Source organism: Bos grunniens, chromosome 5 (assembly GCF_055505025.1).
Source record: "Bos grunniens cultivar Pamir isolate PY7600 chromosome 5, Bosgru_T2T1.0, whole genome shotgun sequence".
Classification (NCBI taxonomy): domain Eukaryota; kingdom Metazoa; phylum Chordata; class Mammalia; order Artiodactyla; family Bovidae; genus Bos; species Bos grunniens.
In genome coordinates this window covers 107,096,501-107,109,265 of record NC_141169.1, presented here as the reverse complement: position 1 = coordinate 107,109,265, position 12,765 = coordinate 107,096,501, and the positions used below count along the sequence as shown (strand labels likewise).

The following is a 12,765-nucleotide window of genomic DNA, read 5'->3' as shown; positions in this document are numbered from 1 at the left end:
CTTCAGAGCCATCACCCACTTCAAAGCTTTAGGACCACTCTGATAAATGGTCCGGCCTTCCAATCTAGCCTTGTCCTAATGAACATCCTCAAAAGACTGGTCTAGATCCCAAGCTTCCCATCCGGGACACTGGGTCAGCCTGTGTGGGTTTTATACTCTTCTCTGCCTCCCTCCCTCCCCAGGAGTGGGAGCTGGTGGTGCTGGGCAAGTTGAAATGGAACCTGGCGGCTGTCACCCCCCACGACTTCATCGAACACATCCTTCGCAAGCTGCCTCAGCCCAGCGAGAAGCTGTCGCTGATTCGCAAGCACGCCCAGACCTTCATCGCTCTGTGCGCCACTGGTAGGAACCGCTGGAGCCCTGGGGGTGGGGGGTGGCTGGGTGCTGAGAAGGGCTTTGGGGGGCTGCAAGGGGAGGCAGACCACAGCCCTAACTTCCGAGTGTTTACGGGAGGGGTCCCAAGTAATCTCTATAGAGTCCAAGGTTTCCTTCCTGGGCAGTTTTTTCCTTCCTTTATCTCAGCTGGTATATTTTCTCTCTCTGCCAAACTCATAAATGGTTTACGAGGACAGGTGTGGTAAGGGGAAGAAAAAAAAAACAGCGCCTGTTAAAATATTCTTTATGGTGTCTAAAGTGCTCTTTTGAAGATTATATATACTGCTCTCTGGTCGTGTTTAAGTCTCTCATCTTTGGAGGGAAAAGGATGGCTTGGAGATAAGCCCAGGAGGAAATTTGGGGGGTGGAGGCAAATACAGGTTAAGGAACCCTGTCAAGATAAATACCGCCTGCCCTGATACTGGGAAGGGAAGAGGCCCCAGGATTTCTCCTGGCTGCAGGGCATTGACTGCCTCCTGGCTGCTCCCTCTGGCAGGGTGGGGGTGGACCTGTGGGCTTTTGCAGCGGGGAGTCAATTCCTAAGCCTGGGCTCTGCTCCCACCCACCCCCCCCAACACCCACCCCACCCCGCCTACGTGTTGAGGTTTTGATTGCAACCTGTAAGTTGCAACTGCCTTTTCATGTTAAAAAGCCCTACACCCACCCTGTTGATGTCACAATTGGTACATAATCTTGTTGGCCCCTGTGCCATTAACTAATACGCCAAAGGCAGTGGTTTGATACAGTCTCACCACACTGAACCTTGGCCAGTTTCTACATTGCCCCCACTTCCCGCCCCCCAAAGGTAGTGGCTGTGGGAGAAGCTCCGGACCCGCAATCATAATAGGGTGGAGCGTCAGGAGTTCATATTTTCACAAGCAGAAGTGTCAGGGAAAGAACTTGTTTGGGCAGATCTTCTCTGCGCCCCCCTCCCCTCCCCGGCCCGCCCCGGGGGCAGGCGGGGGAGGGGGGAAGAGGGCGTGGTTCAAGGTTGCCCGGAGTCTGCACTTGCATTGCAAAGGTGGGCCTGGGGGTTGACTTCTTTCAGTATCTTGTTACATATTATATTGGAGCCCAAGGAGATGAACACATTGTTTGCAATAGCGTCCATGCCCTGTTCGCAGTCAAAAGGTCAGGCTTTGTTACTTATCTCTGGGTGACCTCCGGGCACTTAAGTTTTGTCTGAACCTTAGCTTCTTCATCTGCAAAACACTGACCCACAACATTCCTGCAACCCTTTCAGGGTGGTTAGGAAAACAGACATCAGAAGAGAGATGAAGGGCGAGGAAGCCCTTTGTCAACCAGGCAAGGTACAGGCGATGGGCCCTGGTACTGTGAACGTGACTCCGATGCTGACTCTTCCAGCTAAGGCGGATACAGTGACTTGCACGCTGACCCTGCTGCGCTGTCTGAGTCCAGCAGGACGCCACGCTTGGCCTTTGCTGGCTCAGATGCAGGGTCCAGCCACCCCCCACCACCACCCCGTGGATCCCAGGGCAAGCTTCCCCTCCCCGGGCTTCCCAGATGCAGTCTGTGCCCTTCCTGTGGCCCCGAGGGCCACTCTTAGCCATTGATCCCTGCTGCCTTGCAGGCCGTGGCCATTCTTAGCTGCTTCCCTTTCTGCTGTCTGGCCTAGGCCCTCGAGGTCAGCCCCTCATTGACTTGTCACTTTGTCTCCCAGGCCCCGCCTGTCCCTTCTTCTCCGTGGTCGCGATTCACTGGAGGAGGGGGTCAGCCAGCCCTTTTCTCTCTCGGACAGCTGACCCCTGACCCTGCGCTCCCTCATTGCCCAGCTGTTGACGGCCAGAGCTCTGCTTTGACCTTGTCTCCTAACTGATGTACCTTTGGGGGTCCGTCTGCCCGCTCCTTGATGATCTCCGACTCGGATAGGAGGGTGGGTGGAGTCACCCAGGCCTAGAGCAGGTCCCCACATTCTCTAAAGGCCCATTCTCTAAAATTGGGGATCCCATCCCCCACTCCTGGCCTTCTTGGCCAGATCCTTGGGGCAGCTGCCAAGTTTGGGGCCAGAGTAGGGAGCCTGGGATTCAGGGACTGAGGACAGAGGTCTGAGGGGAGGCGGAGGAAGTTGAGAAGACTGCCTTGCTAGTGTGGGGCAGGGAGTGGGGGAGGATAGGAGAAAAGAGACTTCTGGCCAGGTACCCAGTAAGCCGGGTGTGGTCTGCTCAGAGCACAGGGAGGGTCTCCTGTGTCTCCTGAAGGAAGGAGCCTATCTCCTGAGGATTTTCTTTGCCCCATCTGCCCTTGATTGTGTCTGCAAGGCTGTGTCACATGGCATCTCACTGGCTGGGACTTTGAGGCCGTGATGGATCAAGAGCCCTGGGGCTGCTTTTCTTGGAGGAAACATCTTCCTGTTAGATGAGATTCCACACCCTGGGGCCGGGTGTGTGTCTGGGACGGGTAGCAGGTGGGAAGTCCCAGGAGCTCAGGTCCTGTTTCCCCACCCCCACCCCACGTGGATCCCGCTGGTTCTGTCTCTGAGCTCTGGCAGCCAGGGGCTCAGAGGCCCCTGCAGAGGCCCAGGTCTGGAGGCGGCAGTAGCGACCCTGGGGCGTTGTGGGCAGTTGAGGGGGAAAGCTGCTTGTGAAAGAGCTGGCCTTGGTCCCTCTGTCCACAGAGAGTGCCTGTGTGTGAAAGGGGAAGAGGCGGGAGGCGGGACGGGTAGGGGGTGTCGGTCTTCTTCCTGGGGCTCGAGGCATAATATGGTGAGACGGAGAGGTGCCCCCTTTCCTCCCCTGCTCAATCTCAAACAGCCTCTGGGGCGGAGACTACCCCGGGCTGGTCCTGGTCCTGGTCGGTGGAGGCCATGGGGCTAGGGGAGCCCTTATAACCACTGGCTCCTGTGAGGCTTTAGTAGCCAGGCAGCAGGCGGGTCCTGATGGCAGAGCCCCCCAGGTCCGCCAAGGGGGAAGGAGACCACTGGGATGACTCAAGATCGCACGCCGGCGTGGGGAGATTCTTGAAGCATGATATCATGCTCAACAGATGATTCCAGTTATGTCTAGAAGAGCCAATGGCATTGAGGTTGAACTTGGCGCAAGCGGTGGGAAGAGGAGGTGTTTAGCCTCCCTACCCATGGTGCCCGGCCTCTCCTCTCTTTGCCTAGGTGACCCGCACCCCAAGGTGCTGCCCTCAGCTCTCCTGCACATGAGTATCCCCCCCAGACATCCGGGCCTGGGCCTGGGTGATGGTGTCACCCCCCGTGCTTCCAACTGTCTTCTTGGCTTTGCCTCCAGGTGTTCCTGTGACAGTTCATCCCCAGGTTATAGCCAGCTAGTGATGGCCCAGGTGGCTCTCTTGGTAAAGAATCTGCCTGCCAGTGCAGGCTGAGGCAAGAGATGTGGGTTCGATCCCTTGGTGGGGAAGATCCCCCAGAGAAGGAAGTGGTGGCAACCAACTCCAGTATTCCTTTTCCCTTCTTTTTGAATTGAAGGATAATTGCTTTACAGCATTGGGTTGGTTTCTACCCGTGGACAGAGGAGCCTGGTGGACTGCGGTCCAGAATCGGACGGACGCACGCACACACACACACACGCACACACACACACACACACAGTGATGGCCCAGAGAGGATCTACCACTTGGCGCCTGAGCCAGGAAGGCAGGTTTGCCTGGGTGGTTGGAAAGTGGAAGGAAGAACGGAAACCGCTTTCTGTCCTCCAAGAGCCGAGGTCGCGGGGCCCAGGGGGTGTGGCCCGTTGACCCGGAGTCTCCCTTCTTCCCTGCGTGGTTTCAGGCAGCCTGGCAAGGCCGGCTCACTTCCCATCTTGCTGTGAGGAGCGGGCTGAGGGCCCTCCTGCCACCTGCTCCCAGCCAGGCTGCTGGAGTTAAATTGGCATCGAGGCCCCCACAAGGACGTGGTGGGAGCCGGCTCTGGGGGCGGCCGATGACGTCATTCGGTGGCCAGCGAGCACCCCCATCCTGGCCTTTTAAACCCCCCACCGGACTGACGCCAGGTTGCGGGAGAGATGGAGGAACGCCTCTGGTTGACACCTCAGAGAGAGTCTCTCTCGCCCCCTAGTGGTGAACAGAAGAAGCACAGCAGTCACACTTAGCCGGTCAAGGCTTCCGCCGTCGTAGTCAAAACAACGGGGATAACGCGACCAGCCAGGGCCCTGTAATCTGTGGTTGCAAACCTGCTTAGCTCAGAACTCTTCCTCCAGTGACATATTCCTGAGTTGATAAACGTGGAGCACTTCTCTTGCCCTTGCCTGGGTTAAGCGGTCCCCCCGGAGGTCCTTGAGAGACGTGGTGAGGATCTCTGCGGAGTCCCAGAGCAAGAGCAGGGTTGGTTGGGGGTGGGGGGGCGGCTGAGGATGGAACGGGTTCCTGTCTCTTGGACGTCAAAGCTGAGGCTCCCTCCTCTGGGCATTTCTCCCGCTTCTGATGGGAGAGACGACCCTGTGTTCTTGGTGGGGCTGGAGAGGGGGGGGGGGTCCCTTTGAGGCTCTCTTCACCTTCCGAGGAGTCCTCCAGCGCACTGGGTGCCAAGTCCAGGCGCCTGCAAACCCAGCAGCAGATGCTAAACAAAGCCGCTTAACCTCTGGAGATTTCACTGATTCACCCGTAAAAGCCAGTGTCCTGAAACAGGTGAATTTTACCTTGTTTTTTGCTAATAGTTGGCCAAGTCAGCAAACTGTAGGAACAGCATCAGGGCTGGTCGGTGGAGAGGCGCCCTTTGCCCCGCCTCACTGGGAGGGCGGAGGTCAGGTCGGGGCTGCAGGTGTGTGGGCCTGTTCCTTGGCTCTGGGTGCCCCTCTTGCAGGAATGAATACGGTCCATCCAGCTTCCCTTTCATTGCTTGTATACTTGTGTCGTCTTTCTGTCCCCCCCATCCCCATGTCCCCACGGGATCTCAGCTTCTGCCCCTGACAGAGCAGCAGGAGGTGGTGGGGGCTCCATGAGGCCGTGTTCCTGTCACACACACACACACACATACACACACACACACGATTGGAAAAGAGTCTCCAGACCCAGAGCAGATCCCTTGTTCTTTCTGGGCTCCCCATGCACCTTTCCCTGAATCACTGCAGATGCTGAACAGAATCTCTTGACAGTCAGAACTGCCCACCCCAGGGGCTTCCCTGGCGGTCCAGTGGTTAAGATTAAGTGTTTCTACAACGCAAGGGGTTACAGGTTTGAGCCCTGGTAGGGGGAACTAAGATTCCACAAACCATGCAGTGTGGCCAAAAAGTGTACTGCCCGCCCCAATCCCACAGCACGTCCCAGTGTTAGGAATAGTGGGGTGATGGTGGTGGCGGTTGATGTGGACTGTTGACTGTGAGCAGGGCGCTGCTCTCTTGGTTGAAGCCTCAGAACTAGCCTAGGAGGTGGGTATATCATTTGTAGGTGAGAAAACGGAGGCTCAGAGAGGTCAGGTGACTGGCCTTGGAGACCTTCAAGCAGCTGGTGAGCAGTGGGTTACCAGCCTCCATGGCCTCCGCCTTCCAGTGCTTGGAGCTGCATGGCCCAAACCTTCCCCACCTTCTAGGGCAGGCCTGCGTGGCTCCACGTGGACACTCCTATCCACGTGGGGACATCTCCCTTCTTAGAGATGTATCTTTAGAAGAACCACCCTGCGTTGTATTTTTATGTCCTATATTTTGGGGGCAGGGGGCCATCCGTGGTGCCTGGAGCATGGGGGAGCATGATCTGAATGGGTCCCTGCTCAGCCAACTACTTCTCACTCTGCTGAGGCTCGGGTTGCTCAGGAAGTGACACACACCTTACCTTTCCAGGTAGGGAGCTGAGGGTGGAGGGAGACGCTTATCCCAATCGTGCCTTCAGCACCAGAATACAACTTGGCAGCATTTCTGAGCAAGAGGCTTAGATTCAGGGGAGATTGTTTCATGATATTTAATTTTTGCTAAAAGAAGTTTTCCCCACCCAGTGGTGGGGAAGTTTACATATATCTGTGTATCTTCTAGTTCCCCTATATGCATGCAGGTTTATGCCTTTCTATTTATATATTTATGGGTGGTTGTAATCTTGATCATAGCACACACTCATATAGTTTTTGGGTTTTTTTTTTTGCCCCCCTTCTCACCCAGGTAGGTATTGTGAATATTTCTCCATCCAGTTCCATAGCTGAAAGTTTAAGGTTTCCAGAAATGGCTGAATGGATTGGGTGGAACTTTCCAGGGTTGAGTGTGGAGGTTAGCGAACAGGAGCTAGGACAAAGACGAGACCAGGTGTTTCATTAGGTATTTTCCTCTCTGCGTTTCCCCTATCAGCAGAGAGGGGAGTGTCTCTGGGTGTAGTCTTGGGGCAGCCCCTGAGGCCATGCAGAACTGCCCGATGGAGACATATGTCTTGTGACTTCGCTGCCTGGTGGAAGCCAGGGTGTCTGCTCTGTGGTGACCTAGAGGAGTAGGATGGGAGTGGGTGGGTGGAGGCTCTCCATATGTACATGGAGAGGGGATCCATGTATATATAGAGCTGATTTGCTACATTGTACAGCAGAAAGTTAACATTGTAAAGCAGTTACATTCTAATTTTTTTGTAAATAAAAGTCAGTTAGACCTGGAGGGGCCCCTGGGAGATGAGCCAGCCTGCTGCTTTTCAACTTTTGACCTACCATAAAGGAAGAAGTACATTTTATAACACCGCGTGGGATGCCTCATCAGTGTACCTCAAATCGATACAAGAGTTTCTGCAGACAGTGTTGACTCCCCACCACTTGCCCTCCTTCCTGATACTTTTATTTTGTTCAGAACAACAGCAACAACAGCACATGCAGGTCGCGACCCACAAGTGAACTTGGTGACTGGTACTGAGTTGCAAGGGAAGTTAGAAAAACTTGAGGGTGGGAGGGAGGGCATGACTGGTCACGGACCCCCAGGGGCTGAGCCTGGCTTGGCAGCACTCAAGTCACGTCCACTGGATTAACCCAGAGGAGAGTGAGCAGCTGCTCAGAGTCCTGCAGCTCAGCAGAGCCTGCTTGGCTTCCCTTGCTTCATAGGTGCAGCCATCGGGGGTCAGGGGATGGTGGGGCAGGGCAGGGGGACGTGTCTCTCAGCATTCCCCCCCACCCAAACAAGGGAGGTACAGTCCTCTGGGCACCCCCTGGACCATCCACCTGCACCCCCTGGCTTCCAGAAGTTGGTTAATTTGCTAGAAGTAGGGGTTGGGTATGCAGGTAGCGGGATGCAGAGATAGGCAGTGTGTGGACTGTGGTTCTGGGCTGAGGCCTGGGCACTGGGGGGTGGGAGGAAGGAGGCGGGGTCTCGTCCTGCCCCACCTTTCCCTGCCAGCTGCTCCCACCCCAAGCCCCTGTGGGCCCAGGGCCACGAGCTGGCTGGCTCCTGTGCATTGTGAATGTCTGGTGGGGTGGGGGGAGCTAACGAGGTTTTTGGGCAGAGAAACACTGCTGTGACCCCATGTGAAGAGACCTACAGCAGAGAGGAGGGAGAGGCTCTGCACAAGTCAGTGCACAGCAGGCTCTGGGTGGAATGTTGTAATATACATCCCTCAAGAGGTGGAGATGGTGCACAGGCTAAGAAAAGAAGGCCAAGGAGAAAGACAGACAGCCAGGCCTGCTGTGCTCGTGGCATTCAGCCAGGAGGGGTGGGGAGTGTGTGCCTCGTTGAGCCACCCAGCATGGTTTCTAAGCATGCCCGTGACTCGATGTAGACCTTGGAGTCAGCGATAAAAGGGCCTCCGTGGACAATGTTGATATGCTAGCAAGAGGGAGAAGCCATAGGTTAAGCTGTTTCTGCGGGTTCAGCCCAATGCTCAGGTTGGTTTTTTTTTTTTTTTTTAATATTTATCTAGCTGCACTTGGTGTTCATCGTGGCACATGAACTCTTAGTTGCAGAAAGGTGCAGTCTAGTTTCCTGACCAGGGATCGAACCCATGCCTCCAGGATTGGGAGTGCAGAGTCTTAACCTCTGGACCGCCAGGAAAGTCCCCTGTGCTGGGATTTGAATTGGGACGCAGGTCTTCCTTCCCCAGCAGCCCCCACCCCAGCCTTCCACTTTTTGGGTGGTGAATCACACGGGTTCTGATGCCTCTGAGGGACCAGGCGGCATTTGTGCTATCGTCTACCAAGCGGGGAAGCGCCCGTCTCCACCCTGTCCTGACCTCCCCACCTCTCGTCCCCACAGACTTCAAGTTCGCCATGTACCCGCCGTCGATGATTGCAACTGGAAGCGTGGGGGCCGCCATCTGTGGGCTTCAGCAGGATGAGGATGTGAGCTCGCTCACTGGAGACGCCCTGGTGGATCTCCTGGCAAAGATCACCAACACCGATGTGGTAGGTGGCCCCCGTCCCTCCTCCTGGCAGAGAACAGGCATCTTGTCTGTCCGCTCGGGGAAAGAGACAGTTGGTGGGATGATGATGTGTCAGAGGTTCTTTGTGGCAGCTGGCTTCTCTTTGCTGAGACCATGGCCTCTGACATCATACAGAATTCAGCAGGTGAGGCTGCCTCTTCAGGTTTCAGCAGCCCGTGTGCCCTCAAGATAGAGAGGAGAACTTAGCAGGCAGATCTGAGGCGGGAGGGAGGCCGCTGACTGCTTTCCTGTATGGCCTGGGCTTCCCCGCGGGTCTGATTTGTTGCTTGTTTCCATTTATGTACAATCCCCAGCCTGCTTCTCCTCCAACATGGAGCCTTCTCGCCTGCTCACACACGCTGAGGCTGGCAGGCAGGGCCGGAGCGGGGGGCCCCCCTGCACCACAGGGCGTGGGAGAGGAGGGCCCCCCGCTCCTGTGAGGAGGTGTCCGCCTCCACTGACCTCTCAAGCCCTTGCGCCTGTCTCTCATTTCCCTTTAGTTCATTGTGATGATGGATTAAAAACCACTTTAAAAAGAGTTAAGTGCCATGCAAACGCAAGGAACTATTATTAGCTATAGATTTTTCCATTCTGGGTGCCCCGTGGACAGTTCAGAGGCTGTAACTCTGGTTGCCAGAATTTGAAGCTCCTTAGAAGAAAGAGAGGTTTGGAGGAGAAGCCAGGGTCCAGGGAGGCTCTTATTCAGCTGGTTGGAAATGACGGTCCTTAGAAGGTCCAGGCCAGGGTGATTCTACAAGGTTAGGGAGGTGGAGAGGTCGGGGTCACTGGCCTGGGACCGGAACCCAGAGGCTCTGACGCCCAGGCCTGGGAACCCTGCATTCCTGCCTGGCTGCAGCTCCTGGGATCTTTTTGTTTGAAAAAGGCCTTTGGCTTAAAGCAACCCGGGAGAGGGATGTCAGCTCCGAGGCCCTCTCGAGTTACCATGGAGAAGCTTAAGAATGCAAGGGACTTCGTGATGACCCCCTCTGGATGGTCAGGGGGATTCTGAGCGCCCTGCTGGGGGAATATATTGAGTTACAAGGGAGAATGTGGTTTACCAGCCCGAGGCCGGTGCCTCCTCTGGCAGTGCTGGGCAGAAGGGGTAAATGTCAGCTCAGCAAAGGCTGAAGTTCTCTTGGCTTCCCCCCTCCCCCAGCCCCTCCTTAGATTTTTCCCCGACCTTTATTACCATCTCACGGAAATGGCACAGAAAGGGGTTCTCCTGAACTTGATTTTCAGATGCTCCAAACAGGCTTTTTTTTTTTTTAACTTTTAATTTTATATTTTAGTTGAAGGATAGTTGCTTTACAAAATTGTGGTTTCTGCCAAAGTGGGTAAAAGAATCCACCTGCAATGCAGGAGATGTGGGTTCGATCCCTGGGTCAGGAAAATCCCCTGGAGGAAGACATGGCAAACAGGTTTTTGAAGCATGGTTTCTGAGGTGTAGATCGAAAAGACCCTCCCAGGCAGAATGCTTTTCGAATCCTCTAGAGGCAAATCTTAGAATTTATTAGGATTTATAGAAGTGATACACTTCCTTCCTTTTCTGAACGTCTCCTATTAAGGCTGCCTTGCCGAAAGGACTCCCAGCCAGCGTCAGACCAGCCCCTCCTCGACCCCCAGAGACAAAACATATCAGTGACAAGAGTTTTGACCCCTCTTCAGGCATTGTAACCTCCTGCAGATATTTATAGATACATCCTCACGGTCTGATGGCCCCACGGGGTCTCTAGCCTTTTCCCCCATCTCTCTGTCACCCCCTTAGTGGCTTCAGATGGACAGAGGTTGTTCCCAGGGTGTCACTGGAGCTCGTGGGCTGTGCCCGCGACCCAGTCTCTCACTTCATACTGGAGACGCTGCCGGCCTCTTTCAGACAGTATTTAGCCAGGCCATTCAGACTAGGTCAACTGAATGCAGCCCCAGCTTAAAGGTTCCTTCTAAAAAGGGCAGCTGTTGATGGAGATGGCGCACACATGTGCTTCAGTCTCACCAGTGGGTCTGGGGGTGTAACATTTTGGTGTGAAATCCTGAGCATGCGTGGACCAGGCTTTCAGAGAGCTGATGGAGACCCCAGGAATCCCCCGGCCTCACCTGGGATCCCCGGGGCCTGGCTCCCGCTCTCCTGGGGCGTGTCTGTCCCCGTGCCTCGGCTGTTGCGTGTGTTTGTCCTTGGGCACTGAGTCCTCTCTCCCATCAGTCTGGATTCTCTGGAGGGCTCTTGTTTAAAACAATATTTAATAGAGGATATTTGACTTAATTTCAGTATCAAGTGTTCAAATATTAGTTGCTCAGTTGCGTTTGACTCTTTGCAACCCCGTGGACTGTAGCCCACTAGGGTCCTCTGTCCACAGAATTCTCCAGGCAAGAATACTGGGGTGGGTTGCCATTTCCCTCTCTAGGGAATTTTAATGTACAGTCGTTAAAAGAAATAGAAACAGTAGGGAGAAGTAACAGCAAATGCATCCGCTACTTGGGCTGATACCGGCATCCAGACTTGAACAGCACTGGCAAGTCCTGAATGACTGCAGTCTGGAGTCCCAGTTGGGAAAGGGTCCCAGGCGGTGCCCACACCCTGTGGGTGAGACTTCAGATTCCTGCTTTCCGGGCTCCCGCTCACGATCCCAGGTTGCAGATTGAGATCATTAGCTCTAGGTTTTCTTTAGCTTTTTTTTTTTTACAATGCTGTTTGTTTGACCGTGTGAGTCATAATCTGGAGAGTCCTTGGTGCAGGCTGTCACCTCGTGAGCAAGGCACAGACCCGAGACAAGCGTGGGAGAAGTCCGGGGGTGGGTGACACGTGGAAAATAAAAGATGAGCTTCCTGTCTTCAAGGAACTCAGCGAGTGTGTGCAGAATCAACAGTAAAGCACCTAAACTCCCAGCAGATGAAGAGCAAATGAATGGACGCTAAGCAGGCGTGAGGAACTAGAGGCATAGTAGGAAATCAGCCCGCAGGCAGGACTCTCTGGGCCTAACGTGAAACTCAGGGAAAAGCATCAAGTTTCATCACTTGATGATAGGAAATGTCCTTGGGACGGAGAAAGAAAATATGGTCTGTACATGCCATGGTCTAGTGTTCACCCTTAAAAAGAAATGAAATTCCGACGTACGCTACAACATGGATGTGCCTTCGGCATGTAAAGTGAAATAAGCCAGATACCAAAAAGACCAAATATGATTCCACTTACCTAGAGTAATCGAATCCATAAGGACAGAAAGTGGGATAGAGGTTCCCAGGGACCAGAGGGTGGGGGACGGGGGAGAGTGGTTGTTGATGTAAAGATCTGGAGAGGGTGATGGTCACACACACAGCGAAGGAACTTAAAGCTAACACACTGCATTTAGAAGAGTTGAAGATGCTCAGTGTTAGGTGGCGTATACTGGGTTGGCCAAGGAAGGTCATTCAAGGCTTTCTGTAAGAGTGTATGGGCAAACCCGAGTGAAATTCTTGGCCAACCCAATGTTTTGCCTTCACAAAAAGCTGTAGCTGTAGAGGTAGACCCTCGGACCACGCTGAAGGGCCCAGGGGTTTGCCCTGAGTCCTCCCACGGGGAAGCCAGGTGCTCCGACCACCTCGTGCCCCACTGGCCCTGATGCTCAGACAGCTAGGAAATTGGGGTGCACTAGCCTCTGACTCCAGAGTCCCCGAAGCTGTGTGTCAGCCCTGTGCACCTGGAGATCCCGGACCAGCTGATGGTAACCTCTCCCCATGGATTGTCAAGGATCAGGCTGCGGAAAGAGGGTCCCCTCGACTCCCCTACCCCAGGACGGCCAGACCCCCCTCTCCAGCTCCTTGGCTGGCGGCAGTGAGCTTTGATAGGAGGGACGCACGCGGCCGTAGAAAGCCGTGTTCTGTTGCTCGCTCTGGTTGCCAAAATAAACCGGAACGCCTCATGCCAAAGAGAAAGCTGAGTGAGAAGGCTGACGGTTTTACAGGGAATAAAAGTCTCAGAGGGTGGTGTATTTTAAGTAGTCTTTCCTTCCACTCATGAGGGTTGCTAAAAACAGACACCAGCCAGAGAGGCCGAGCTGGCTTTGGGGGACTGTCCACCGGGGCTTCCGTTGCCAGGGGTCTGCTTGCGAAGGGAGAACCGACTGGGCC

The 12,765-nt window shown here is 54.6% G+C and overlaps 1 protein-coding gene across 1 annotated transcript in view; it reads left to right on the top strand.

Annotated features, from left to right (window-relative positions):
* Positions 1-12,765, top strand: part of CCND2 (cyclin D2) — a 28,271-nt gene that overhangs the window by 4,828 nt on the left and 10,678 nt on the right. Inside the window, exons 3-4 of the mRNA XM_086402385.1 lie at positions 183-342; positions 8,499-8,647. Coding sequence (XP_086258511.1) covers positions 183-342; positions 8,499-8,647 — 309 coding nt within the window. The remainder of the gene's footprint in view (positions 1-182; positions 343-8,498; positions 8,648-12,765) is intronic.